Genomic DNA, 25,714 nt, shown 5'->3' with positions numbered 1-25,714 from the left:
TCCACTTCAGATACCGCAGCGGCCACGTTTGTACGCAACATGGCATTCTGCTTCTGTTGTGCTTCTGAGTTGTTGGTCTGCATCGCCGTTTGGTGAACACGAAAGTACGACGGCATTCCTCTAAAGCTGAAAAAGCGTTGGCATAGTACGTTTGCCCGCCAGGGGCGACGGAGCGAACCATCTTCTTGTCCACGCCTCAAATCTCTCCACCCGCCTCGCTTGATGCTGTTGATCCACCCGTGCTTGTGCTGACAATGCTTCTGAATAGCTGTAATGTCGAGGCAAATGTAGGCGCAAGGGCAGTCTGTCGATTCGTTGTATGTACATTGGAAACCGTTTGTGTAGGTAGGAAGATAGGGAATGGCTGGACGCGGAGCCGTGGGCAGCTGCAATCGGGCGATATCATCGTCTGTCCACAACGCGCTGGGAAAGGTCTGCTGTAGGGTTGCCACGATTGCAGTGGAGAACTTGCGGCTGAGTCTGTGTTTTTGGCTGAGATGTGTCGCTAGATGAGAGCCCTGCACTGCGTATCCACAGCTACGACACACCAAGAGATGATAATCATGAAGAAAAGAGATGGTCTCTTTTATGAAGTCAGATACAAAAGAGGATAGGTCCAGATCGACCATTGGAGGGATGGCAGTGCGCGCTTAGCACACTCGGTCGTGATGGGCGTCTTGTAGTGGCATAGAACAAAAGACTGCGACCCTTTGGCGACGCGTCGCATTGATGAAGGGCGCTCTTGACGCTGTGAAGCGTTTGGACAATGATGATTTTCGATTGACTATCCCATTGGACGAGTATAGCAAACTTGAAGAGAAAATGTCTAGATACATGGTATTGGGGGGTTTTTATACCACATGGAAGAGAGCTTTGTTATGCCGAGAACATTACGATACCCTAGGAGAGCGTCGTGGAACTTGTGAGAACCTTCGGTGGCTCGAGCTGGTATCGGTCCTAGGTGCCAAGGCTGAGAGTATCACCGAACGCCTACTTACAGGCACGGCCTGTCACAGACGCGTTTACGCGTTTGAGCGAGTTACGAACGGACGCGCTGACAGAGCGCTGATACCGTTTAGGAAGGCGGTACAGCGCGGCACTATGTGGATGAGGCGAGCCGACCCCTGCATTACTGGTATAGGGGGCATATCCGATTTGATCATACGGCGTTAGGGCTGAATGTCATTAGCGCCCTGGGATAGGGCTGAGTGTCGTTAGCGCCCTGGGATAGCGCCCTGGGATAGGGTCTTCCGCCTGCCGTGCCCACTTCTTATCGTGCTCTTGCAGACCATGGCGAGGTTTCTCGCTCTACCCTTCATGCCCGTGCCCAGGGCCGCCGCTCGATAGAAGAGAAGGCTCAGAGTCAACAGTATCTCAGCCCGTGGGAAGAGGACGCGCTTGTCAAGTTTCTCCTACAGATGTCTGATCTAGGGCAGCCCGTGCGGATCAAGTTCATACCCCTCCTCGCCTTCTGCGTTGCCCGCCAGCGATCCGAGCAAGCCCGACCACCGAAGCCACCGAAGAAGAACTGGGCGCGCGCCTTCGAGAAACGTCATCCAGACACGCAAGCGCGAAGGGTCACAGCACTGGACTGGAATCGCCACGAGAAGAACACGTATTGGAAGATATCCCATTGGTTTGAGGTAGTAGGAAGGCTGCTGCAAGACCCAGCCGTCTTAGCAGAAAACGTGTACAACATGGATGAGACTGGCGTGATGTTATCGATGCTCGGCTCGGCCAAAGTGCTGGTAGGTAAGAACGACATGCGAAGCTATAGAGGCGCACGCGTGAAGCGCAAGATGGTCACCGCGATCGAGTGCATCAGCGGCGACGGTAGGTATCTGAACCCTCTGATCATATGGCCGGCGGCTACTCACCGAAGCAACTGGACTACGTTTCCTACCCCTGGGTGGCAGTACGCGTGCACGGCTACCGGCTACACTGACTCTTATGTTAGCCTACAGTGGCTGAAGCGGATCTTTGATCCAGAAACCAAGGAGCGAGCGAACAACAAGCCACGGGTGCTGATTTGTGATGGCTTTAGTTGGATTCTAGATCACGTGATATGCATAGCCAAACACTGGTGTGACAACCTCCCCATACGATGGTGCGACGGCACACCAGTTGACTATATAGATAGAGCCTGGAACATAGACAGAACATCATCACACTTGCTCTCACTTCAGGGTTTCATCTGCTTTGGTACGCATGAGACGCTAGAGATTCTCGAGTATTGCTTTGCAAACAACATCGTGCTGTGTCGACTTCCTTCTCACACTTCTCACACTTCTCACAAGCTGCAGCCGTGCGATGTCGCTGTCTTTGCTCCGCTGAAGGCAGCCTATCGAGTTGGAGTTGACAGGCTTGATTGTATAAAGCTAGCTACTTTACGAGTATAAGTACTTGTAGACACGTGACATGTTACATATATGAAACAGTAATCGTGAGATCCAACTTATCGCGAACAAGTCGAACGACTAGAGCGGGGAGGTGTCAACACGATCGGCAAGGAGCATTTTACTTCTCTGTTCAGCCCTGCACGAGTGAAGGCCTTTACGGCTAAGAACATCAAGGCCGGCTTCGCGGCAAGTGGCTTGTTTCCGTTCAACCCAGACAGAGTGCTTAACTCTATGCCCAAGCCAGCCATAGGCCCCTTCACCGCATCGACAGCCGATAAAGTCATCGTTGGGCCGAGTTCCCAAGAGCAAATTCCTCAAACCCCCGTGACACCAGTGTCAGCAGAAGGTCTGGTGTCCCTGCAGAATTTGATCATCGAGCAGGACGCGCATGCTCTCGACGAGAAGAGCAAGCAAAGCCTACAGCGACATCTCCGCAAGTTTTCGAAAGCGGCCCAACTATCTTTCGCCAAAGGAGCCCTTCAGCAGAATCATATCCGACTCCTGCTAAAGGTCAACGACGAGGCCAAAGTGCGACGATCAACGAAGTCACTGGTGCTGGGAACGGCCAAGGTCATGGGCTACGAGGAGCTCCAAGATGTGCGCGCGAAGCGTGCTGAAACGGAGGCTGCTGAGGCGACTAAAGCTAAGGGGAAACGGGGTCGAAAGTGAACGAAAGCGTCATTAGAGGCAGACGCAACAGAGCGAAAGCGAAAAATAGCGCGAGCGAGAGAAGGGCTGACGCCATTGCGGGCCCTAGTACCGTCACCGAGGGTCCCTGTGGCGCGCATGTACTAGAGAACGCACTTGGGCTTCGCATCTAATTATTTGTTTGCTCAACTGGGCGTTGTGTGAACAGCATAGAATGAAAGATTACAGTTGTGACCGATGCAGTGCAGTCGTTGATGAAGCGAGCTTGCGTCATTTAGTGATTGGTGCAATTACTTGGTTGCTAGAGCTCTGGTAAGCTCGGACGTGCGGCGCACTTAGGTTCACCTCTTCCATCCTGCATCATTACATAGCAGGCAACATTGACGTGCATCAGGCCTTTGCTAGCCTGTTGAGCTCGAAGCGCCAAAGACGCGCTCAATATGGCTGCAGCTGCTCTGCAGCCTTGCGGCTGACGTTCTGCATGCGCATAGAGCCACATCTACCCCGCCTGAGGCCTGGTGCGATGCCGTCGCCAGACCAAGGACACAATACAGCGCGTTCGTCTCAGCTCGCGCTTTTGGAAACGCTGTTCTACCATCAAGGCATGTAGAGTTGCACGGCTATCTATTATCCTCCTCTTATGCCGACGTCTACAGCGTACGGCACGGCCACCACACCCTCGTTCTACTAGACTGCCACGTCGAGCCTCTCGCGTCTCGTTCCGACCGCGCGCCCACCACGCATCCACACATCCACACGAGTCGATGCGTCTTCTAGCATACGGAGAAGATGGCTGCCTTACGACTACCAGCTTCGACGATGACGCGATACCCCCTTATGCGATACTTTCACACACGTGGGGGCCAGATGCAGATGAGGTCACTTTCGTGGACCTTGCAAAAGGCAGCGGCAAGCACAAGCCTGGCTACACGAAGATTCGCTTCTGTGGAGAGCAAGCACAGCAAGATGGTCTGCAGTACTTCTGGGTTGACACATGCTGCATCGACAAGTCAGACAAGGCTGAGCTCTCCTTGGCTATCCGGTCCATGTTTCGCTGGTACCAAGACGCGACGAAGTGCTATGTATACCTGTCAGACGTATCAACAGAGCAGAGGGAAGCTGGCAGCATACCTACTGAGCTCACTTGGGAGTCAGCCTTCAGGTCTAGTCGATGGTTCACGCGTGGCTGGACGCTCCAAGAGCTTCTCGCGCCAAGCACAGTTGAGTTCTTCTCTCAAGAATGGGAGAGGCTTGGTGACAAGACATCGTTAATTTCATTGATCAACAAAACTACTGGCATTCCACACCAAGTATTTGAAGGAGGCACTCTTTCCCAGTTCGACGTCAACGAGCGCCTACGTTGGAAAGGGGACAGGAAGACGAAGCTAAAAGAGGATATGGCATACTCAATGTCAGGAATATGTGATGTGGATATCGCGCCTGTGTATGGCGAAGGCGAAGAGGAAGCGTTGAGACGACTTCACGATGAGATTCGGAAGCTGAAAGATTGCCTCCGTGACCTACGTTCCGGTGATCCTCGTGACGACAAGAAACGCATTGAGGATACAAAAGGAGGACTGCTAGCAGACTCCTATCGCTGGGTTCTCGACAATACCACTTTCCAGCAATGGCAACAGGACCCGCACAGCCGGCTGCTATGGGTAAAAGAAGATCCTGGTAAAGGCAAGACAATGTTGCTCTGCGGCCTTGTCAACGAGCTACAAGGTTCGATGCCTGAGAGTGCTCTACTGTCGTACTTTTTCTGTCAAGCGGCCGACGCGCGTATCAACAGCGCCACGTCCGCGCTACGAGGGTTGTTGTACATGCTTGTGACTCAGCAACCATCGCTTGCATCGCACATCCGCAAGAAGTACGACTGCGCCGGCAAGGCCCTGTTCGAAGATGCGAATGCCTGGGTAGTTTTGGCAGAGATCTTCGAAGACATGCTTCAAGACCCACGCCTGTGCCCAACGTATCTGATCATCGACGCGCTAGATGAGTGCGTCACTGATCTGTCAAAACTGCTAGAGTTTGTCGAAAAGCAGTCGTCTGCGTCTTCCCGTGTTAAGTGGATTGTTTCCAGCCGCAACTGGCCTGACATTGAAGCACAGCTAGAGCGGGCAGGACACAAAGTAAAGCTGAGCCTTGAGCTAAACGCGCAGTCGGTTGCGGCTGCAGTTGACGTCTTCATACAGCAGAAGGTGGATCAGCTGGCGCAGGAAAAGCGGTACAAGGCAGAGGTCCGACACGCCGTGCTCCAGCACCTGAGGTCAAACGCTAACGATACCTTCCTCTGGGTAGCGTTGGTGTGTCAGGACCTTAAATCGACACCAAAGTGGAACGTGCTACAGAAGCTAGCCCTATTCCCGCCTGGGCTAGACTCCTTGTACAAGCGAATGATGAACCAGATAAGCGAGTCTGACGGCGCCGAGGTCTGCCTGCAGGTACTAGCTTCGACTGCGATCCTGTATCGACCTGTTGCGGTCCCTGAACTGGTTGCGCTCGTGGAGCAGCTTGAGGACTTGGACGACCTGGAGTCGGTGCGGAAGATTATCGGCTTCTGTGGGTCGTTTCTCACCTTGCGAGAAGATACAGTCTACTTTGTGCATCAGTCCGCAAAAGACTTCCTCTTTGCAAAGGCTTATGGCGAAGCCTTTCCCGCCGGAAGCGAAGCCGTTCATCGGACAATCTTCTCAAGGTCGCTAGCGATTCTATCCAGGACGTTGCACAGGGACATGTACAGCTTGGAAGCACCGGGATATCCTATCGAGAACGTCAAGCTACCCGAGCCAGACCCGCTAGTAGTATCACGCTACCCGTGCATCTACTGGATCGACCATCTGTGCGACTCAAATCCCAACTCTTTAGCAAACAGGGTGGGTAACCTGCAAGCCGCAGATGTTGTCGATGAGTTTCTAAGGAAGAAGTATCCCTACTGGCTAGAGGGGCTTAGTCTGTGTAAGAGCGTAGGGAAAGGCGTAGTCTCGATGGAAAGACTGTGGTCGCTAGTGCAGGTGTGTCGCGCAAGATCTACATGCCTTTCGTTCGACCTGGGTGCTAACGCTAGCAGGAGATGTGTGACCAAGACAGACTTGCGCAGCTTGTTCAAGACGCACGGCGATTCATCATGTACCACAATGGGGCAATCGAAGGTTACCCTCTTCAGACGTATGCATCCGCACTCCTGTTTAGTCCGACAGGTAGTCTGATCAGACAGCTATTCCAGCATGAAGAGCCAGAAGCAATCAGTATTAGGCCAACTCTAAGCGACGGGTGGAGCGCGTGTCTGCAGACGCTTGAGGGCCATAGCGAATTGGTCAGCTCCGTGGCCTTCTCGCACGACTCGACCCGGCTGGCGTTGGCGTGCTATGACAGCACCGTCAAGGTGTGGGATGCGAGCAGCGGCGCGTGTCTGCAGACGCTCGAGGGCCATAGCAGTGAGGTCAGCTCCGTGGTCTTCTCGCACGACTCAACGCGGTTGGCGTCGGGGTCCTGGGACAGGACCGTCAAGGTGTGGGATGCGAGCAGCGGCGCGTGTCTGCAGACACTCAACGTTGGCAGAATTCTCCACGATTTATCTTTTGATCCTGACGGTTGTCGCCTCTATACTGAAATAGGCTCTATCGATATTCAGAGCTTAGAGACATCTAGCATAACAGATCTCGCAGAACCTGTGCACCCTACATACCTAGGCACTGGCTTTAGCTCAGACCGCATATGGATCCAGCATGCTGGCAACAACATGCTATGGGTACCGTCAGAGTATCGACCGTCGCGTTCGTCCGTGTGTGGGACTATGATTGGTGTAGGTGTTGGGTCTGGAAAAGTGTGGATTTGTAGCATAGACCCTTAGGTCGCTCGTATGTGTTCGTCGCAGTGAAGCAAAAGGCTGTTCTTCTTTTCGATAGAGAGAGACGGGGATGCACACGAATATATAGTCTCTGTGTTAGCGCCTAGAAGCTACGAAAACCGGTAGAGAAGGTAGCTGTCGTCACGTTACATCCCTCGATGAATCCAGGATAGTTCTTGCTGTTTCTCAGCTTTTTTCCACTAAAGAGAAGTCACGAGTAACTACGGGTGGATAACAGGGTCTTAGGGCATGTAGGTACGATGCAAGCAGATTGAGCATGTTAACTTACACGCTTCTAGAAAGCTGCTAGCACGTGCTACAACTATTCTTAGCAGCTGATTGCTATAGGCATAGCGTTAAATTCGTTACGATAGCATACGGCGATATCTGAGCACGCTACTGTACACTACTGCATGCCAAGTACGACTAACAGTGTACGTCTTGTAGGACACATTTCGACGATCTTGCCGTCTGCGCGGAGAAATTGCCGGAATGTGCACATATTACCCTAAGTCGACCTTGCGAGGCTGCAGTCTTAATTTTTGCTATTTTGGCTTCCTTCCTAGCTCACCGAGCTTCTCGCAGATATGTACTGTCGCAAACGGACAGGGGAGTGATAGAGGAGAGTTGGAAGATAGCGTTGACAGAACGAGCGACAGCACGGTTAACGACTCGTTTTTCGGCGTCGGAGACTAATGTGCTAGGAGAACAAGAGCTACATAATAGATGCGCGTTGCATTTGTTTGTATTCAAGAGCGCTGGGGGTAATCCAAGGGTCCGGAAGAGAAAGCGTCCCGTTACACCGTGCGTCCCGGCACGCTTGGGTCGACATTAGATTTGAATTCGATTTATCTATTTGCAACCCTGCTTGCAGTTTTCGTCAAGCCTCAATCAAGTGCTTGTTTGCAGCTTGATTGTTGACAGGTCTGTTAGGCGGCACATGAACGATAAAAAAAGAGCTTTGGTGGCATGAAATGAAAAAGCGCTGGCAATAGACTTCTTTGAACATTGGCCCTCTGTCTTCTTCTGGTATAGTCGCTGACTTTCCAGGTCGTCCTTTTCTCCGTGCAAGCAGTCGGTGTTTACCGAAGTGCCGCTTCATAGATTCCCGGGACGACTTTGTTTTTGAGAGCACGTACTCGCAGCGGGTACATTGATAGCCGCGAAAGAGTTTTAGATCTGGGAGAGGCGGGTCTGTGGGCGACGGTCGCGGAATTTCGTGAGTTCTCGGGTCAAGAAGGTCATATTTCTCTTGAAGGTGCTTGGCAAGAGTGATGGCAGGTCTACTTGCTCGAGACTTCGCGAAATCGAGGCCGGCATCGCGGGTTGCCTCGCGTGCGTGTTCTTTCTTGATATGGCTGGCAAGATGCAGGGGCGCGACGGCGCAGGCACAGGGTTTGCATACTAGAACTTGGTATTGGGGTAAGAATGTGAACCGATCCATGGTGAGTTGGGAAACGGTTTAAAACGCGTAGTATAGGGACGGGATGTGGTCGCCAGTGCAAGATTTATGATGGAGCGAAGAGGTTGGTGCATTACAATACTAGACACGACTAAGACGCGGTCCTTCCTACGCGTACTCGGGCCTACTATTTGTTGCGTGTTCCGTCACGGCCCCTCTATCACACGGGGCTTCCCAGAGCCGAGGCAGGCAGTATGGGACCGAACTCTTCGCCGATTGGCCCACAAATGGGATGAGGGTTGACCCGAATTAAGCATGTATCTTAGGATTGTTGGCTATTGCCAACGATCCCTTCGCCCATTAATGATAGGGAGCCCTGACTCCAGTTGCAGCCCTGGGATAGACTGGATTTAGCGCCCTGGGATAGGGGGCATCGAATGTGCACGGAGCAGCGTAAATCAGCGATGGTATCACTGATTTGGGCATAACGGTCAGGGGATTAAGGGTCGCTCATTCAGGGTTTCTTGGGGGATTAAGGGCTATAGCCATTAATCCCGTCGCCCATTAATGATAGGGACGCCCCGGAGGTCAAAGCAAGTACCACTCCTGACCGAGACTTCTCGTAGCATCGAACCAATCGTAGACACGGCGGTCTTGAGCGCTTATGGCTGGTGTGTTCGTCTTCCGAAGCCGTTGGCATTCTTTCGCGATAGCCAGAGCACGAGTAAGCTTGAAGCTGTAGTCGCCATCACCTCTAGCTCCCTCTTCAATTGAAGAGAAGAACAAGTCGTGCTCTGGACCTGCCATGGAGGCGGCGACACAGATTGGCCAGGACATGCTCTTCAGTAAGTGCGGATGGCCTAGGCGTTGTATGGCGGATACCGTCTTCGAAACAGCGTCGCGAATGCTAGACACATCAGGGTATGCGCCCGAGGTTGTAGTGTGAAGGAAAATCTCAGCAGCATGAGCATATACTTCGGTTATCTGCTGGGTGTCCTGGCTGAAATCCATCGGCCACTGTTTGTACGATCCCTCTTCTAGGTTGCCGACCATGCGACTGGTTGTAATACTGGTGCCTTGGTCGGTTGGGGTTTGATGGGGGTGTTCCCGGCCCGTCTCGAGGTCAACCCGATGATGTTGAATGTCGATTTGTATCTTTGAGGCTTTCTGTGCTAGTTCCACTACGTTCAGGGCTCCACGTTTCGTTACATTGAGCTTCCAGGCCCTGAGGTTGATGATATCAAGGATTCTTTGAAACACCCACGGTTGGCAGCCTGTCATGTGTACGAGGTAGGCATTTGCGAGGGCGACACTATGGGGCAATGGCCAAGTGTTGAGCGGCTTGTTGAAGGTCGCAGTGCTGATGAGGTCCAGTGCGGCCAATAATCCATAAGACAATGACAGCAGGATGCTCCCTGGGTCGAACAGGACGCGGGTTTTGACAGCAAATTTAGCAATACCACCCAGTACATCACTGCCTTTTTGAGAGCCATCGATCTTGGTGTTCCATGTCAGATTGGCATGCACGAACATGGATATCTCTTACCTGCAACAACGTCTGTTGTATCAGCGGCACTATGGCTTCCTCCAAACACTGCGTTTGAACTACGCTGTCGCTGCTTTGCAGATCAGAGGCAAAGATGTTGTCGATCATCGTCAGGCTCGCAACAGGCGACAACACACGGTGCTTTGACGATGTGTCCAAGCCGTATCTCTCCAAGGCATGAGCTTGTACGGAATGTACAGTCGTTTCAACAATTGAGTGTATGAATTGTCTGACCAGTTCTTGGGGACAAAGAATGGCGTCTCGCAAGCGTGACCGAACTGTGCCTTCAGCGTACGGGAATTGGTTCGGAAGTATGGTTTGCACGAAGAATTTGACAGCCGAAGTTGATTGGATGGCCGCCTGAGCTATTTCTGCACAGCTTTGTGAACCATCTTCTTGGCAGTGCTTGTCCAAAGTAATGGGATTCAAATCGACAGTCGATCCGTTGTACTCTAAAGTAGTGTCGAGAATGGTCTCCACGTGCTCCCACGGCAACGGCGAAAAAGTTAATGCCTCGAAAATATCGTTCTCACCGTGGTCAGTCCCAGTCTTCTTGAACTGCTCCAGGTCACTCTCAAAGACTTCGTCAGACCGGCCAAAGGTACCCTGAACATCCGTGAGCACAGCATTGCTTGAGTAGTCCTGGTGACTCTGTACTTCTGCCAGACCCTTGCCTAGTCTGTCGGTCGGTGACAGACTATCTCCTAGATCGGCCCATACAAGATTTTGAGAGGCATGACCCAGATCTCGGGCCACAGGACTGAGGGTACCTGGCCACTGAAGCTCAAATATATTCTCTGCCGGCGCAGGGTAGGCACTTCCCGCCCCTGTGTGGACTCTAGGCTGTTGAACAAAACCCACCATGGCCTTGAAAGAATCGTCCAGGGATACCTCATCCGCATTGTGGCTAACTTGATCGAATCCTCCTCTTGAGTCTGCTGCCCATGGCAGGGTCTCACCAGTGCCTACCAATTGAGATGATGTGTGCCCGGTATTAGTAGACAGCTTCCCGCTCAACGCTCGCTGTGAAATGCCATTATCGCGTCGCGGCTCCATGTGCTGGCGCTGTGTCTGGCGCCGTGATTCAGAGAGTCGGGTTGACACGATCTGACCTCGTTTTCGATGGCGTCTGATTCTTCGTTTCAGCTCTTCTGCCTTCTGCTTTTCCCGGATACCCCCGTCTAACCACACGGGTTTTGGCCCATAGCCATCGCATTTTAGTCGAAGGGAGGTGCAGACCGAGCAGTTTCCAGCTGTCTCGTCGCACTTTTTGCGGCGGATGCGACAAGTCCAACAACCCGTTGAGCTTCGACCTTTAGATTGGTCAAGGTTAAGAGTATCGTGCACCATGTTGTTTGCCATCTTTGTAACGAATGTGGGATGCCAGCTTTGCCAGGTCAGCATGTAGCCGTCACAAAGGTGCTGTTCATGACTTCCTACCTCCACTCCGCTAAATCAGTTGAACAGTTAAGATCTCTCGCTTGTTTCTGTGGACAATTCTGATTCAAATGCTTGGTCAGCTGCCCACAAGCGAGGCCTCCTTCATGATGCTTTATCTTCCCTACGTCACGCTATCGACCGCAACTGAAGGATCAAGGTCTCCCCGCTCATTCGTGTGGCCAAACTTGTCTGCTCTAACCGACGTGTGTGCTAGGAGCTGAAGTCCGTCGACGAAGGATCGCAGTTTTTCGATTTCTTTAGTGTTAACGCTGTAAGAATCGAATCTAGTTTAGGGCGGAGGTTCTACAGTCGCTAGCGATTGCGACTTCACCCCATCACACCGGCTGCAACATGTATTGATATTGCTGCCTGTACAGGTGAAGCGAGATACAGGATTTCTGTGTGGTTGAGGCACGGTTACATGGTTCTATTCCTGCATCATGCTCTCCTCTCCCCTCACTGCTGCACGTAAATTGCTGCAGGCATTGCGGCTTCACCCCACCACACCGGCTGCAACATGTATTGATATTGCTGCCTGTACAGGTGAGGCGAGATACAGGATTTCTGTGTGGTTGAGGCACGGCTACATGGTTCTATTCCTGCATCATGCTCTCCTCTTCCCTCACTGTTGCACGTAAATTGCTGCAGGCATTGCGGCTTCACCCTACCACACCGGCCAAAGAAGCACGATCGACGCGGCCACGGCCTTGCTTGGTGCTGATAAGCTTCCTTGGATCCGCTTGTTTTCCCCTTGGCTGGTGCTTAGGGGCTGCAACATGTGCTGTTTAGCCTCACCTTCCGTAAATAGGTTAGCGCTGACCGTAGAACGTTAAACAAACAGTTTGGCTGGTCAGCTATCAACAAAAAGTGGGCTGGACCCTTGCTGGCACATCGGCCCGCCTGTAAGGGTGAAGCCGTAATCGCTAGCGACTGTACTGATATAGATCCTGGAGTTTGCTAGAGTTTGCTAGAGTTTGTTGGGGCTAGCGCGCCTTGGCGGAGCGTCTGACCTAGGAGGTACGAAGATGCAGTCCCACTTAGTATGGTTTACGACTAAGCCTATTGTAGCACTGCTGCGGTGGGTCTGAATGCTTGTCTCTCAATCTGTTGGCCCGCAGGTGTTCCAATGTACAGCTGAAGTGGCCGCATTATCTTCGGTCTTGATCTGTAGCCCAACACCGCCGCCTCCTCAGACGCACTTCGAAGGCGTTAAGAAAGCTCCTACAAGCAGGTACGTGGTGTGACGTTTTGTGTGAGAGCGCCAACACCTCTCAAAGCTATAGCATGACTTACTGGATGATTTGACGCAGTGTTGGGCTCTAGCTCAATAAGGAAGGTGTATGGCAAACAAGATATGAGCGCAATTACTGCCAGTATCACCCCACCGTAAGCGTACTGATCCTAATTAGGTATAAAGTAGGCCCACATATGTATCATACGGGATCCCACGGCTGTAGGAGTACTGGCTGGTGGCGACGAGACATCGTACGAGTGGTATGAATTCCAAAAGTAGATAGGATTGTAGTGTGGATCGCATACTGCAGAAATTTATAATCAGAAGGCAATGTATTTGCGCGGTGGCGAGGCAGCGATCCATGGTTCAGAATCGAATTTCCATGGATTGTGAAGCTGGTACCCCAGCATTTCTCTCAAGTATTTAGTACGTAAAGAAGGTTAACAAGACAAGTGAGACATTAGTATTATCTATCAACTCTCATCTGCCTTGATAAACCTCATTGCTTCTTATCGGAAGCCAGCTCAGCGAGGAAGTGTGATCAGTTGGACACTTGAGAGTCAACTGCAGGCAACTCGCCGCTGCACCATGCACGTCCGTTGTATCCGCGCACCCGTCCCGCATAAGCGCTTACTAGATGATTATACTTGGTTGAGTAGGTAAGTTTTGTCGCCCGGGGGCTCTTCCTACGGCTCAACCGCATTCTGAAAAGTAATCCAGACTAATGAAGAGACAAAACAGACACTCCAGCCAATCAGAGCCTTTAAAAACGATTCCGTGCTTTCCCTGGCGACAAAACTTACCCTCACAACCTTCGTACATGGCGTAGGCGCGGATACAACACAACGCCGCACCCCTCTATCGTATTCCCGGAATGCTTGGCCCCAGAACAGAATAAGAGATTTTATTCCTGATCTCTACACCCTTACCCCTTAACTGTAAGGGCAGTATTTAATTAGCTTTTTGTCAGATAATACGATATGTTATCCGTTGACCTGAGATAGGATGATTATGTCAGGCCGTATCGTTAGATGAGACACTGGATGCACATGAATAACTGAGGTAAGAGTATATTGCCTTCGTAGGCTAGAGACGAACCGCTACTGATGTGAGGTAGCGGTTGGGAGGTCTATATACCTCTAAGCGGCTTGGCGTAAGCCGGAACGAACCGTCAGACCCTAGGTCCTGACAAATATAGTATAGGGTTTTAGATTTAGTATTCCTAATATTAGGTTTTAGTATTTTGAGTTATAAGTACTTTGGATGTCTTGGTCACCCGTACTACACAGTTGCGCGGCTAAAGTCTTACTTCCGCGCTGGAAGCTTAGGCTGCGTAACCTGCATATATCGGACTTCCGTAGCCTACAGGAACGCGAACAGCATGTACTCGAGTGCCAGCGGCCCTGATTCATTGCCGCGCGCTTGGAAATTTCGATGCTCTGGCCACGTTAACTGCAATTCATCCTCGAGTTGCGTTCGAGTTGTCTCTGAAAATGGCCTCGCCACAGGACAATCAACATCTGGTGTGCAACGAGCGAGAAGAAGCGAGGCGTATCACAGCGGTTCATCGCCTGGACCAATATCGCCAACGCCTGGACGGTGCCAGCGACCGTGATCAACGCGACACGATCCACCGAGCGATCGCGGACGAGCTTGCAGCGGATCATACAAATCTAGCAGGGTGTGCAGCGGCTCTTTTGAGCACACGTCTGCGTCCTCCAGAGCAATCGCCTGCCTACACGGCGCTCGCAGCCTTGCGTGATAGCGATCCCGCTAGCAAAAGTGGTACCGAGTCCGCTGCATGCCTTCGACTCATCGCCCAAGTCGGAGCTCACTGGGGTGCAGGAGTCTTGGAGCGATACGCCTGGACATCCCGGGCACGCAGCTTTCTCGAACGACTTTGGGCCGTCGCCGAGTTGTATGCAGACTGGGCAACGGCTGTTAGATATCTCAACGCGGTCCTTGTGCTTCGGCATGAGCTAGTCCTCTCAGGAAGGCTTTCAGCGAGTACGCGCACCTGGCAAACTATTGGAAATGAAGTGGACCAAGGATTGCCAGGGCTACGTTACTCCCCGATCACAGCTGCGGATCTGAAGAATGTAATAGATTGGGCAGAAAAGGGCGTCCTGGAGCATGGTGGTATCACTCTACAGAGCTTGGAGGAGGCCGAAGAGTCCGTCACGCTTTGGACCACGGCAACGGAAGAGACGATCCAATTTCGAGACGGGTCGAGTCTCTCGGCGCGGCCACAGAGTCTTTGGAGCAAATGCATGATCGCCTGCGACACGGCTGGTCTCATCGTGCGTGAAGATACATTGCGTCGACCGCCGCAAAGATATCCCTCGGGTATCCGCAAATCCACCAAACGACCAAGATCAGATGACGTTAGAATTCCAACGTCCGAGACCGATCAGTGGTCTGGACAGAGCGACATACAAATGGGCCGTGTCGGCGATGTTGCGGGGACATCTAAGGCTTCTACCACAGGATCGTGCGAGAATGACTTGTTGAACGACGCCAATAAACGTCCCAAAACGATGCCGCCTATGGTCTCACCGGAATCCGGTATCACTTCAGAGACTGAGGCGAATGACCTTGAAGGCCCCGATGATTCAAACAGCGAAGGTTCTGACTCAGCGAGTGATAGCGGATCTAGTGAATCGCCTGACACCGATGCATCTGATCAGGAAGAAGTCGACAAACAGGCCGCGGCAATTTCGCAGCCGTCCCTGAAGAACAGCGCATTGAGTGATGCTGACACGGAAGATGCTGGCATGCACAGTGAGAGCGGGCTGAGTGCGGCGCCGCAGGGTGCGGGAACAGAGCAGACCGACATGTCCCCACCGCCTGACACTCAGTCAGATGACGAAAGCGACGCCTTAGAAGGACAAGTCGAAACGCCGGTCGTACATGATGATGATGACGGGATGGACATGTCCGACAGTAATGGCGAGCTGCACTCGTCAGACTGCCCACTCTGTGAAGGCCAGTGCAAAGCAGGCTATGTGCCGCAGTCCGTCTGGACAATTGGAGAAGATCAAGCTTTGGCACAACAGCAGCGTATGAAAGGATTCAAGCAAATACACGAAATCTCTGATCTTGTTGCTCAACGCCGCAAGATCGACGCCAAGTCGAACACATTGAGAGCTTGGGCTACACCAACCCGCCTGGCCACGATGTTCTTTGACCCAGATGATAGCTCACTCTCAACTGCTTCCAAAGAGGACGCAGACGTGTGGTGCTTGACAACGGACACCTTTCAAAGCTACACGGATGCTGGGGTCGTCTTCGACAGACCCATCTTGATGAAGAACGCTGTACGAGACGCTAATTGGATGACGTGGGAGCACTGCAAGGCGACCCTCGGACGCAAGCTCGCGGGCCATATTCTACAGGTCAGGAATCCATACACACACTTGCTCGAAGACATCGACGGCGAGGATTTTGTAGAGACATTGGCCTCGTCCGATGCTGCTTTGAATGCTCTGAATCTTCCCGGAATAGTTCGAGGTGATAAGCCTTTCTTTACTCTTCTCCCACGCTACCGCCTGCTGGAAGATCTGGTGCATAGCGAAGCTTGGGATGACGCAAGAAAGCAGGTCACCACCAAAGAGCTGGATATATTTTGGTGCATCTGCTTCAACATACTCGGTCTCCGTGGGGCTTTCTCTGGCGCACATCTGGATGCTTTGAACGGCACGTGGGTCAGGAGCTTCTGCGGCCGTAAGGCGTGGATGTTCGTCCCACCACAGCATCTCAGCGAAGACGATCTGAGAAGGTTGGCTCGATACGGCGATAACTATAACCCTCGAGGGAAGGCCAGAACCCTGATGATCGAACCAGATGAAACATTGCTCATGCCTGCTGGGTCCATGATCATTCATGCCGTCCTAACGCTCGAGACCAGTTTGATGGAGGGCGGCATGTTGTGGGATGAGCTGAGTGTCAACAAGATTCTCGAGAACATGCTTTGGATGGCTAAGAACCAGCAGTCTACGAATAAGCCCTGGCCGAATCATATTCAGGCACTGGTCAAACAGCTTGATCGAGCAGTGGTGTCAAATACTTCGCGCTTCACTCGTGGGCCTCAGTTTGAACGGGAGTTTCTGTCGGAATATGAGAAGCGGAGCTGTGAGATACAAGCTCTACCTTGCAAATGCATCTCGCGATGCGGGAAACTGTGTCAGTGTAGAGCCAATGGCCGGCGTTGCACGCCTGAGTGTAAAGCTCATGCTGCAAGGGAGTTGAGGTGCCTCCAGGAGACGTAGGGCTGGGCTTAGTCGACTTTGCAGGTGTTCAGCCGTCACAGCGAACGTCCGGGGTATATTAATCGAGTGACCTTGTCTGCTGCTCAACTATGTGCTCAGCTACAGTTTGTCTGTTTGGCTGTCACTACTGCTTGCTCGTCCACATACAATGCCTCAGGCTTGCACAGCGCACGGACCAGGACAATGCGAGATCATGGTCCGTGCTGGTTGTTATGTTGTGACACTAAGCTGAACTATATCATTCACAAACGGTTCATCGCGTGTGCATTCTATCTCGACTGCTGCTCTCGATATCTGTCCACAGCTGATTGATAAGGCGAGCCTTCCGGACAGAACTGCCACTCTGCCCACGGGTCTTTCTCCTTCTCGCTCGACCCGCTCGACCCTACGAGCTTTCTATAACAAGCCGTGTTGTCCTTCCGGAGTTGCTCGAGCTCCCTCCAATCTCGACAGAAGCGTGTTTGATTGAATTTGTCCACGAGGACCCGATCGGTCACGATCCCTGAGATCGTCATCGGGTCTGCACGTGCTGCGCAGAGAGTGTCTTGCCACAGTACGTGCAGCGAGTGTAGGACGTGGGCAGTCAGTGGTTTGTCGCTACTCAGCTTGCGAAGCTCGCTCCACAGTACTTTCTAAGCATTCCATAGGCATTAGCGTCACTTCATGGTAAGGGGTGTTGACAATACACACCACACTATGCAGGCTGTGGTAGCCAGAGAGAACGAAGACCTCCTTTGTCTTATCCCATGGAAATTCTTTGGAAGGCAGGACGTGTGGTGCCCCTTTAGGTAACGCTACCACGCCCTTGTCGGGGTCGAATGACCTAAACATCTCGTCGGCGACTTGCGAACCCAGATTTGTATAAGCGTATTGCTCCTTTGGATAGAGTGGCCGGTAGACAATGTCAAAAGACTCGCCCCAGACGGATGTCGCAGATTGCCCAGCCGAAGAATGTGAAGCCACTGTTCAATGTTATTCCGATGCTCCAAGAAATGCAGCATATCCCAAATGCCTTACGCGAGTGACGAATAGCATCACCAGCAAGCCACCATGTCTGTGAAAAATTCACGGCCAGAGACGAGAGGAGAATCGTCCACAATGCAAATGCATTGCGCTGGCGAGAAGCAAGAGGCGTCTTTTGGCCTTCATCCCAACCTTCGTCTCCCTTGCTGGCCATAAGCAGGCCTTCGTCGTCACGATATTCACCATCGCTCAACTCCAGCGATGGCTTGGTACTGTGGTTGTTCATCTCGTTAGAAGTGTATCCGATATCGACAAAATGCGATGAGAGGATTACAGGGAGTAAGACACTCCATGTTTTCTCTCTTATCAACGCTCTAGGTTAAGAGCGACCCCGGCCATCCCACGGCCGTTACAACCAGCCGCTACAGCGCTCGTGTACGACACTTTTCGTTGATCAGGCGGCCGCTATGTAGTACTGCCGAGCGCTGGTCTTGCTCGCACGAAACTCGCAAGCCACCTCCGTGCTCATGCAAAGCTAATCGTTCTAAAGCCGAGGTACAGCAGATGCACGCTCGTGCGGGACGCCGAGTGCCATGTGGCAGCGCCTCGGGCTGTGCAGAGCCAGAGAAAGCGACACTTTTGTGGAAATACTTCGAGCGCTACCTTCGGGCCAGTTCGCTGAGTCTGGGATCCCGCAGACCCGCCTCTTGCAACCGCAGTACATGTCTTTCCCATTTTCAGTCATGTAAACGAACGTCACCCTTTAGTTCACTTTCACGAAGAGAAGACTCTCTCTCAGCACTTCAAGAGAGCAAAGACATGTTGTTCCAACGCGGTCGAGGCCATAGCCGCAACGACGAAAAACCTCGTCATCCTTGGCTCCGAAAGCTATGCCAATCCAACGTGCTCATCTACCTTGTTCTTTCTTCGAGCGTGGTGAATGTTCTACAAGCGCTTTTGATCGGTCTGAGCAGTCCTTGGGTCAAGCAACATCTAGGTCAGTGGGCCTGTCAGATCAAGTTTCGAAGTACCCCAAACTGATAATCGAAGCTTCTGCATACAACAGTCACGACGGTTCTGTTTATCGCGAGTCAATCAACACTATTGAGAAATCACTGTATCCCCCGACGCTCTACGACGACGCTCTTGTTCTTCAGACTGTGGAGAATGTGATAGATGCGTACGACCCGGGCAACTCGATTGCAGCACTCCCGCGCGAAGGACTACTCCCTTCGCAACCATTTCCGTGGGACACGTCAAAGGAAGTATATGCTTACCACGGGTATCATAGCTTGCATAGTGTAGTATGCGCTTGAGCAGCTCTAGATATAAAATTGTGAAAGCACTTACTAACACTGTCTAGCAAGTTATTTACCGAATGCTACGCGAGCTTGCCGGCGATGAGGCCATTAATGGGCACGCTCTCCATTCACTTGTCGTGCTCTGGGAAGACGCGCTTTGTACAGTTGATACAACGCCTCGATCTGTCAACAGTGTAATGCTACTAAACGACACTGCCGTAGCTGAAGCCGGACAGGTGCGGGTACGCAGCTCTCTCTAGTCCTTGTCACACTGTAAAGATTTGTACTAACGTAGCAACAGTATGTTTGCGAGGATCCTGTCCTCGAATCCTTCATCGCATGTATACCAACGGGTACTGACTTTGCATATTAGGGTGTGCCGCGACTGGTCTCGAGTTGAAAGAATAGCTAGGGAGAACAGTGCATGCTTCAAGGACCTAGGAGCTGCTAAAGCCCGTCAAAGCAACATCGAAGAGTGGCTGCACTGTCCGATAGACTCACCTTACCAGGATAAGGTTAATGAGTACATCGCAAATAGGAGAGATGCTATATGAAGTGGGAAAATTGACGGATGGATGAACAAACATGGTTGGTTAACATTCTTTGTGCTCTTTTGATTCAACTAAGCCCTATTACTTTCTTACTTACTTCAGCCTGTTATGGCTATGCGCTGTAGCTCTTTGCACTCGAATACAATCTAACATTAGACCGTATGATGTTTTGTAAAGGTGCTCTATAGTCGCTTTGTAGGCTCTTTATGTTACGAAGGAAAGTCGTGCTGCTTACAGTGCTATCTCATTGTGTAAGCCTAGGACCGCATCACATGACTGCTCTGCAGGCATGACTAATGCGTCCGACTACTTAAGAGCTCAGATCACACATTTGTACATACACAGAAGGATACACTCATTCATGTGACCTTATACTACTACCACCCTATGCTTACACGTTGAAATTATCGTGCTTTGCGAAAAACCTACGACATCCCGTGACCTGAATTGATGCAAAAAGGACCCTAGACAACCCTAAACTTAGGGTTATTACTAGTATAATATAATATCGTAATAATTTATTACTATATATTAGGTATTACATAATTTTCTTACGCTGAATTTAGGGTCTTTTAGGGTCCTTTTTGTATTAATTTAGGTCACGGGGTGTCGTAGGTTTTTCGCACAAAACCGATATCACGTAAGGAGATCGTCACTAACATTCTATAACTCTACTCTCCTTTGCTAACTGTCTTTACATCCAGCATCACATCCAAGGTCGAAATCCAGGACTGTTTCCTATCGTGAACCACGGTTCCTCCTCCTCAGCACCAAACTACATGTTTTCATATGATCACCACATGTCAACACCTCAAAGCTCCTGACTTCTCTGAGCCACTGCCTATCTCAAATGATACCATTACCCCTTGGGGTATCGTAGTCGACCACGAAGTATTTGTCAACTTCCTTCCGATATGGGCTTCCCTCAGGGCACCATACGAACCTCTGGATCTCCGGATAGGCGTTACCTTCGGCCTCGTGGTCGTAGCGGAAGCAGGCCGTGTGTTGCTTGGCCCAGTTATCCAGCTTGTCAAAGTTGCGACATTTGCGGTATTGCGCATAGCCAGTCTCTCCCTCGTGATGAATATCGCCGCTCGTCCTTCTCGGAGTATCGTCTGCATAACAAAGTGTGTCGGAACGTAGTGTATCGAGACAATGAATGATATGCGAATGTCTTCGGCTCTGTCGAAGTCCTTTACGATATTCCATGAGAGAAATGTAGATGGAGCGCTGTTGCTATTGTCAGCGAGCGATGCGATGGCTGAAGGTTGCAGCACTGACCGCGCAGTGTAGACTGTGGTGGGCTTGTAAGAGGTAGATGCTCTTGGAGTCGTCCCAGGGGAACCTTTGCCCCTCTGGCAAGCCCCAGCGTGCCGTATCAGCATCACCCAGGGCTACCATCCCGGCGTCTAAATCCATATCGAGCCACATCTGGTCACGCAAAGTATCATTGTGATCGGTGTATGGAGTGTGGGATTCTAAGAGAGCCGCGGTGTCGTAGACGAGACCAGCTAGAACGGAATTTAGCATGATTTGACCACCCGTGATGGGTACAAGCATACCATATGTCGAACGCGAAGTAGGCAGTCCCAAGCCATCTTCGACATGGACCATCTCCCAAGCATCAGTGGCTCTCTGGACATCATTGGATCTCCATAACTTCGCAGTGCAGAACCAAGTAAGGGCATTGGAAGTCACGAGAGAACAGATGAGTGCAAAAATGAGGGTGTATGTGCGTGCTGGACGTTTGCCGGGAGCGCGAAGGAAACGAGGCGTCGGCTCATCAGAGTCGTCGGAAAGGTCATTTGGGACTCCTCCGTACTTGATCTTTGGGTACATCTCGCCGTGTAGATATCCAGATGCCAGTATAGGTATCGACGATTGACGACGGGTCTTCGTGCTTGTGGGTTGCGAGAGAAAGTAGCGAATGCTACTAGTAAGAAGAGGTTTTGACGTGGGATCACGGGAAAGAGGAGGTTGCCGGAGCTACCGGGAGACGGAGACCACACCATAGTGCGCCTAAGGTAGATGGCGTCTCGAGGAGCGACTGACTTTGCATAGCGCCGATCTAGAGTATCCCCTGTGGTCGCTCATTCTCTCTGCGGATCAGCATCTAGCTGCCAGATCATTCCTACCGCGTGACAGGCTATGCGATGGTGCGATGGCGATGGTGGTCGATGAAATGACGCCGATCCACTCGAAGGCGGGAAGGGAAGACAATCAACAAGCTTCTGAAGTTGCTCTCATCGTTCACGAGCAAGGTTGTGAGCAAAAGAGCATTGCAGCGATATATAAGCTGAGTCCACGGCCAGGGCTACCTCGCAGTTTACCACTCCTCGTAGCACGTTCTTGAACACAACAGATCAATCAATACGAACCCTCGAGAAACGACATGGTTCCTCAATCGAAGATCGTGGCTCTCTTTGCTGCGTTGGTTGCGGTCGCATCGGCTGCTCCCATCACTGCCGTTGAGAACGCTCAGCCACCAACCCTGCTCTACAACCACGAGGGTGGCCTTCTTGGTCGTGAGTCTTTACGAATGGTCGTCAAGGCAGTAGCTGACATTCATAGGCGATGTAAAAACCGTCGATGAAGCGTAAGGAAAAGCGCCAGTCCTTGCGACAAGGTACTAAGAAATGACAGCAAACCACCAACTCTGCTTTACAATCACGAGGGAGGTCTTTTAGGTCGTAAGTCTAGTATTACAGTCCAGCATTTGAGGCAATAGCTAACTTCGACAGGTGATGTAAAAACCGTCGATGAAGCGTAAGGACTCAGTTCAGTTCTCGAGGCGACTACATGCTAAAAAGGAGTAGCAAGCCGCCAACTCTCCTTTACAACCACGAGGGTGGTCTTTTGGGTCGTAACGTGGACGCTGTGGATGGAGCGTAAGAATGAAGTTCTGTTCTTGTATCGTCTCTGTACTGAAACATACTAGAAAGCCCCCAACTTTGCTCTACAACCACGAGGGTGGGCTCCTGGGTTAGAGATCGTAAATATCCCGGAGCCATAGACGTGACTGCGCGCAATAGCTAACACCGAGCAATTAGTCGAGCAGTCATCACCGTGAACTGAGTGCTAATTGAGCACTGGTGATGGAATTATTCTGTACGGCCTCTTCTCGACCGCAAGATCTTTCACTCTTTTAGAACACACTCTTTTAGAATACAAGCAATGCTAGCTGCACTTCGAAGGTCTATTTCTGTTCCGCGCTTTCTCTGACCTGCTTCTTTGCAGTCTTGCTTCACTACACATAGCCTTATACAAGTTCAGGCAGCTTAGATCTCCTGTAATCACCAGTAGTGTTCTCAAGGCTGAAATCTTTTGTATACAAAAAGCCTAGAACATAGCTGATAGCTTCACTTCATCCAGCAACCCTTAGAGCACTCTTGACTCGTGTCGGAAATTGGAGATGTAGCGGCGATATAGCAGATCTTGAAGTATAGACGGAGCCTGGTAGGCTCCAGCCAGAAAGGATTCAACCATAATTGGATCAGTCTACAGTGAGCTTCATCTACCTATCATCAACCAGTGTGTCCATCAACCAAGTAAGTTACTTGTTTGACACCAGGGCGCTAGAGCAGTACAGTGCGCCAGACCAAATTAGTTGGAACCTTAAGCACTGACGCGCGACGCTGGCCAATCACCCCAAGACGATCTGCTTACGTTAAAGCAATCGGTTGAACCGGTCGGTCCAGAGGGTCCACAGTTGCTTGGAGCCCTGGTGTCAAGCAAGTAACTTACTTGGTTGATGGACACACTGTCATCAACATCGATTGCTCTGCATCACTATGCAATATGCCACGACCATAGATCTTGGAAAATTGTTATCGTGATTTTGTAAAAAGTGACGCTACCCTATAACCTGACGTACTTAAAAAAGGAGCCTAAATAAAACGTGATAAAATTACCTAACTTTTAATAACGTACCTCACGGGCAACTCGCCCGTGAGGTATGTTACTTTATAAATAATAAAATAACTAGTTTAGTAGGTGCTATCTAGGTATTAAATAAATTTTAAGTCGCTCTTAGCTATAACGTGAGCGGAAAGCGAGCTGCGCACTAAATGCAGCCATCCACCCCAACACATCAACAACTCACTACTATAACATCGTACTATGGTGCACAGTACGTTAAATTAGTCCTCTACTTCTGCTGCATCCCTCTTGCATGTGCGCTTGTTATGACCTGCTTCGCCACAGTTCTTGCAGCGTCGAATACCCCCTGCACTACTACCTGTGCGCACTCTCTCCTGACGCCTCTCCGCCTCTAACTGAGCCTCAACATCCCTTTGCCCAGCTATATCCTCTGCCTCTGCCTGCGATAGGGTTCCTCCCTTCTGGATCCGCTTTTTCTCGCGCTTTCTACGTTCAGACGCTGCCTGGTTTGCCTCCTCAAGGCTGGCTATTCTAGCCTCAAGCAGCGTGTGTGAGTGCACCTTCACCCTTGATCCCTTTTTGACCTGCAGCACCATCTCAATGATAGAGTCAGGTGATGAGCTCTTGTGGTCTCTTATTCTCTTCATAATAAGCGTTGTTTGAGCTTCTATCTCCCAGGCGTTGCTTGGTGTTTTAGGTTGCCAGGGGGTAGGCCCTGGTGCAGGTGGCGTTGGCGTACGAGGCTGTACTTCAAGCCTAGATAACACCACATCTGGGTTATGTGGAACTAAGCCAGTTGCTCTAAAGCTTGATAAGATGTTGTCCTTTGAAAACACCTTGTCAAATACTAGCCCAAAGGAGGCTAGAAAGGCCTTTTTATCAATATGGTGGATGTGGCTATCTGCCAAGCTTCTAAGTTCCTTCTTGTACGCCTGCTTTAGCGGGGCAAAACAACATACATCAAGCGGCTGTAGGATGTGCGACGAGTGTGGAGGCATACAGAGGGTAATAATCTTGCTTTGCTCGCAGAGATCTTGGAAGGCAAGTGACTGGTGGCTCTCGTGGCCATCGATAATAAGCAGGCGGTGACTACCTACTGTGCGAGCCTCTGTGTGCTGGATAAAGTGCTGCAACCAGGCAAAACCAAGCTCGTTCGTTGTCCAACCGTTGTCGCTGACACCTATCCTCCAATCCTTAGGGTTGTTGTGATACCAGGCCTGGTCGTGGTGCTTTGCTTTGAGGATAAGGAAGGGTGGAATTGACCACCCCATCGCGTTAATGCCAGCAATAAGCGTTATCCACTCACGGTCGCCAGGTTGAACTCCAAGCGGCTTAGTACGCCTCTCAGACGCTGTCACCACCTTAACAGACCCTCTAACGCCTATCTGAAAGCTAGTCTTGTTGAAGTTGTAGGTGTCTTCGTCCTGAATACCGTACTTGGCTTTGACATTGCGTACAAGGTTAAACTAGGGACTAATTATCGCTGAATTGCTGCATAGAACTCTCTGATGATTGCCCTGCCTAGTGATTTGTGATTTAATCGCAGGCTTTCGGCGTACGAGGTTCCTGGCCCATTTTTCTCCAACTGGCCACCACCACGAGCAGCTAGCAGCTGGTTGGCCATTTCTCGTACATAGCTAAGCGTAGGGGCAAAGCCTCGTGCATCGAGCTTCCTTATGTACTGTACAATCATCTGCTCTTCGTGCATTTGGAGCTTCGATTAGTTAGGATGAGAATCACGTCGTGAGGTGGTTTTGGCGCGTCGCGTCCGAAGGGTGCTTTCAGACACATTGTAGATGACGGCAGCACGTCGCTGGCTTCATGACGCATCGGATTCAATAGCCTGGATAGCAAGGATGATCCTGTCTTCACGAGGAAGCAGCTTAAGATCAGGTTGTTGAGATGTCAAAACTTTGGGGGTGTAAGAGTTATCGTATTGTCAAAGTGAGACCTAAGACTAAGTACTGACGCTAATTAGTCATGCAACATCAGTCACATGATCACTGTCTTCATCGCCCATCTTGACATGAGACATGAGGATAGAAGGTGGATGAGACGTAGTCTTGGCACGGGTGCGCAGCTCGCTTGCCGCTCACGTTACTAACTATATATTGTAGGCAATAAACTTAAACTGAGGGTCTTCTTTACGTTTATTAGATTACAGGGTGGAGTCACTTTTTACGAAAAAACCGAGAACGTTGATCTCGGCGAGGGCTCAGGTCTCCGATCTGGA

The 25,714-nt window shown here is 51.1% G+C and overlaps 7 protein-coding genes across 7 annotated transcripts; 4 read left to right on the top strand and 3 right to left on the bottom strand.

Annotated features, from left to right (window-relative positions):
- Positions 1–2,630: 2,630 nt before the first annotated feature.
- On the top strand, positions 2,631–3,068 carry ALTATR162_LOCUS10937 (uncharacterized protein; the record flags this gene model as incomplete). The annotated part of the gene is made up of 1 exon (XM_043318577.1): positions 2,631–3,068. The coding sequence occupies one exon, from the start codon at positions 2,631–2,633 to the stop codon at positions 3,066–3,068; it is 438 nt and encodes a 145-aa protein (XP_043174512.1).
- Positions 3,069–8,887: 5,819 nt separating this feature from the next.
- On the bottom strand, positions 8,888–11,207 carry ALTATR162_LOCUS10936 (uncharacterized protein; the record flags this gene model as incomplete). Its single annotated transcript, XM_043318576.1, has 2 exons — positions 8,888–9,796; positions 9,846–11,207. The coding sequence occupies 2 exons, from the start codon at positions 11,205–11,207 to the stop codon at positions 8,888–8,890; spliced, it is 2,271 nt and encodes a 756-aa protein (XP_043174511.1).
- Positions 11,208–14,012: 2,805 nt separating this feature from the next.
- ALTATR162_LOCUS10935 (uncharacterized protein) lies at positions 14,013–16,787 on the top strand (the record flags this gene model as incomplete). The annotated part of the gene is made up of 1 exon (XM_043318575.1): positions 14,013–16,787. The coding sequence occupies one exon, from the start codon at positions 14,013–14,015 to the stop codon at positions 16,785–16,787; it is 2,775 nt and encodes a 924-aa protein (XP_043174510.1).
- A 269-nt stretch (positions 16,788–17,056) lies between these two features.
- On the bottom strand, positions 17,057–18,036 carry ALTATR162_LOCUS10934 (uncharacterized protein; the record flags this gene model as incomplete). The annotated part of the gene is made up of 3 exons (XM_043318574.1): positions 17,057–17,419; positions 17,481–17,749; positions 17,805–18,036. 3 exons carry the CDS (start codon positions 18,034–18,036, stop codon positions 17,057–17,059), a joined length of 864 nt encoding a protein of 287 aa, XP_043174509.1.
- Positions 18,037–18,569: 533 nt separating this feature from the next.
- ALTATR162_LOCUS10933 (uncharacterized protein) lies at positions 18,570–19,424 on the top strand (the record flags this gene model as incomplete). The annotated part of the gene is made up of 4 exons (XM_043318573.1): positions 18,570–18,747; positions 18,801–19,054; positions 19,114–19,293; positions 19,353–19,424. The coding sequence occupies 4 exons, from the start codon at positions 18,570–18,572 to the stop codon at positions 19,422–19,424; spliced, it is 684 nt and encodes a 227-aa protein (XP_043174508.1).
- Positions 19,425–20,448: 1,024 nt separating this feature from the next.
- Positions 20,449–21,441, bottom strand: ALTATR162_LOCUS10932 (uncharacterized protein; the record flags this gene model as incomplete). The annotated part of the gene is made up of 2 exons (XM_043318572.1): positions 20,449–20,832; positions 20,884–21,441. The coding sequence occupies 2 exons, from the start codon at positions 21,439–21,441 to the stop codon at positions 20,449–20,451; spliced, it is 942 nt and encodes a 313-aa protein (XP_043174507.1).
- Positions 21,442–21,994: 553 nt separating this feature from the next.
- On the top strand, positions 21,995–22,589 carry ALTATR162_LOCUS10931 (uncharacterized protein; the record flags this gene model as incomplete). Its single annotated transcript, XM_043318571.1, has 6 exons — positions 21,995–22,127; positions 22,174–22,198; positions 22,246–22,292; positions 22,344–22,368; positions 22,419–22,490; positions 22,541–22,589. 6 exons carry the CDS (start codon positions 21,995–21,997, stop codon positions 22,587–22,589), a joined length of 351 nt encoding a protein of 116 aa, XP_043174506.1.
- Positions 22,590–25,714: the final 3,125 nt, after the last annotated feature.

This window comes from Alternaria atra, assembly GCF_907166805.1.
Source record: "Alternaria atra isolate CS162 genome assembly, contig: 34, whole genome shotgun sequence".
Classification (NCBI taxonomy): domain Eukaryota; kingdom Fungi; phylum Ascomycota; class Dothideomycetes; order Pleosporales; family Pleosporaceae; genus Alternaria; species Alternaria atra.
This window is presented reverse-complemented; position numbering and strand designations above follow the sequence as displayed.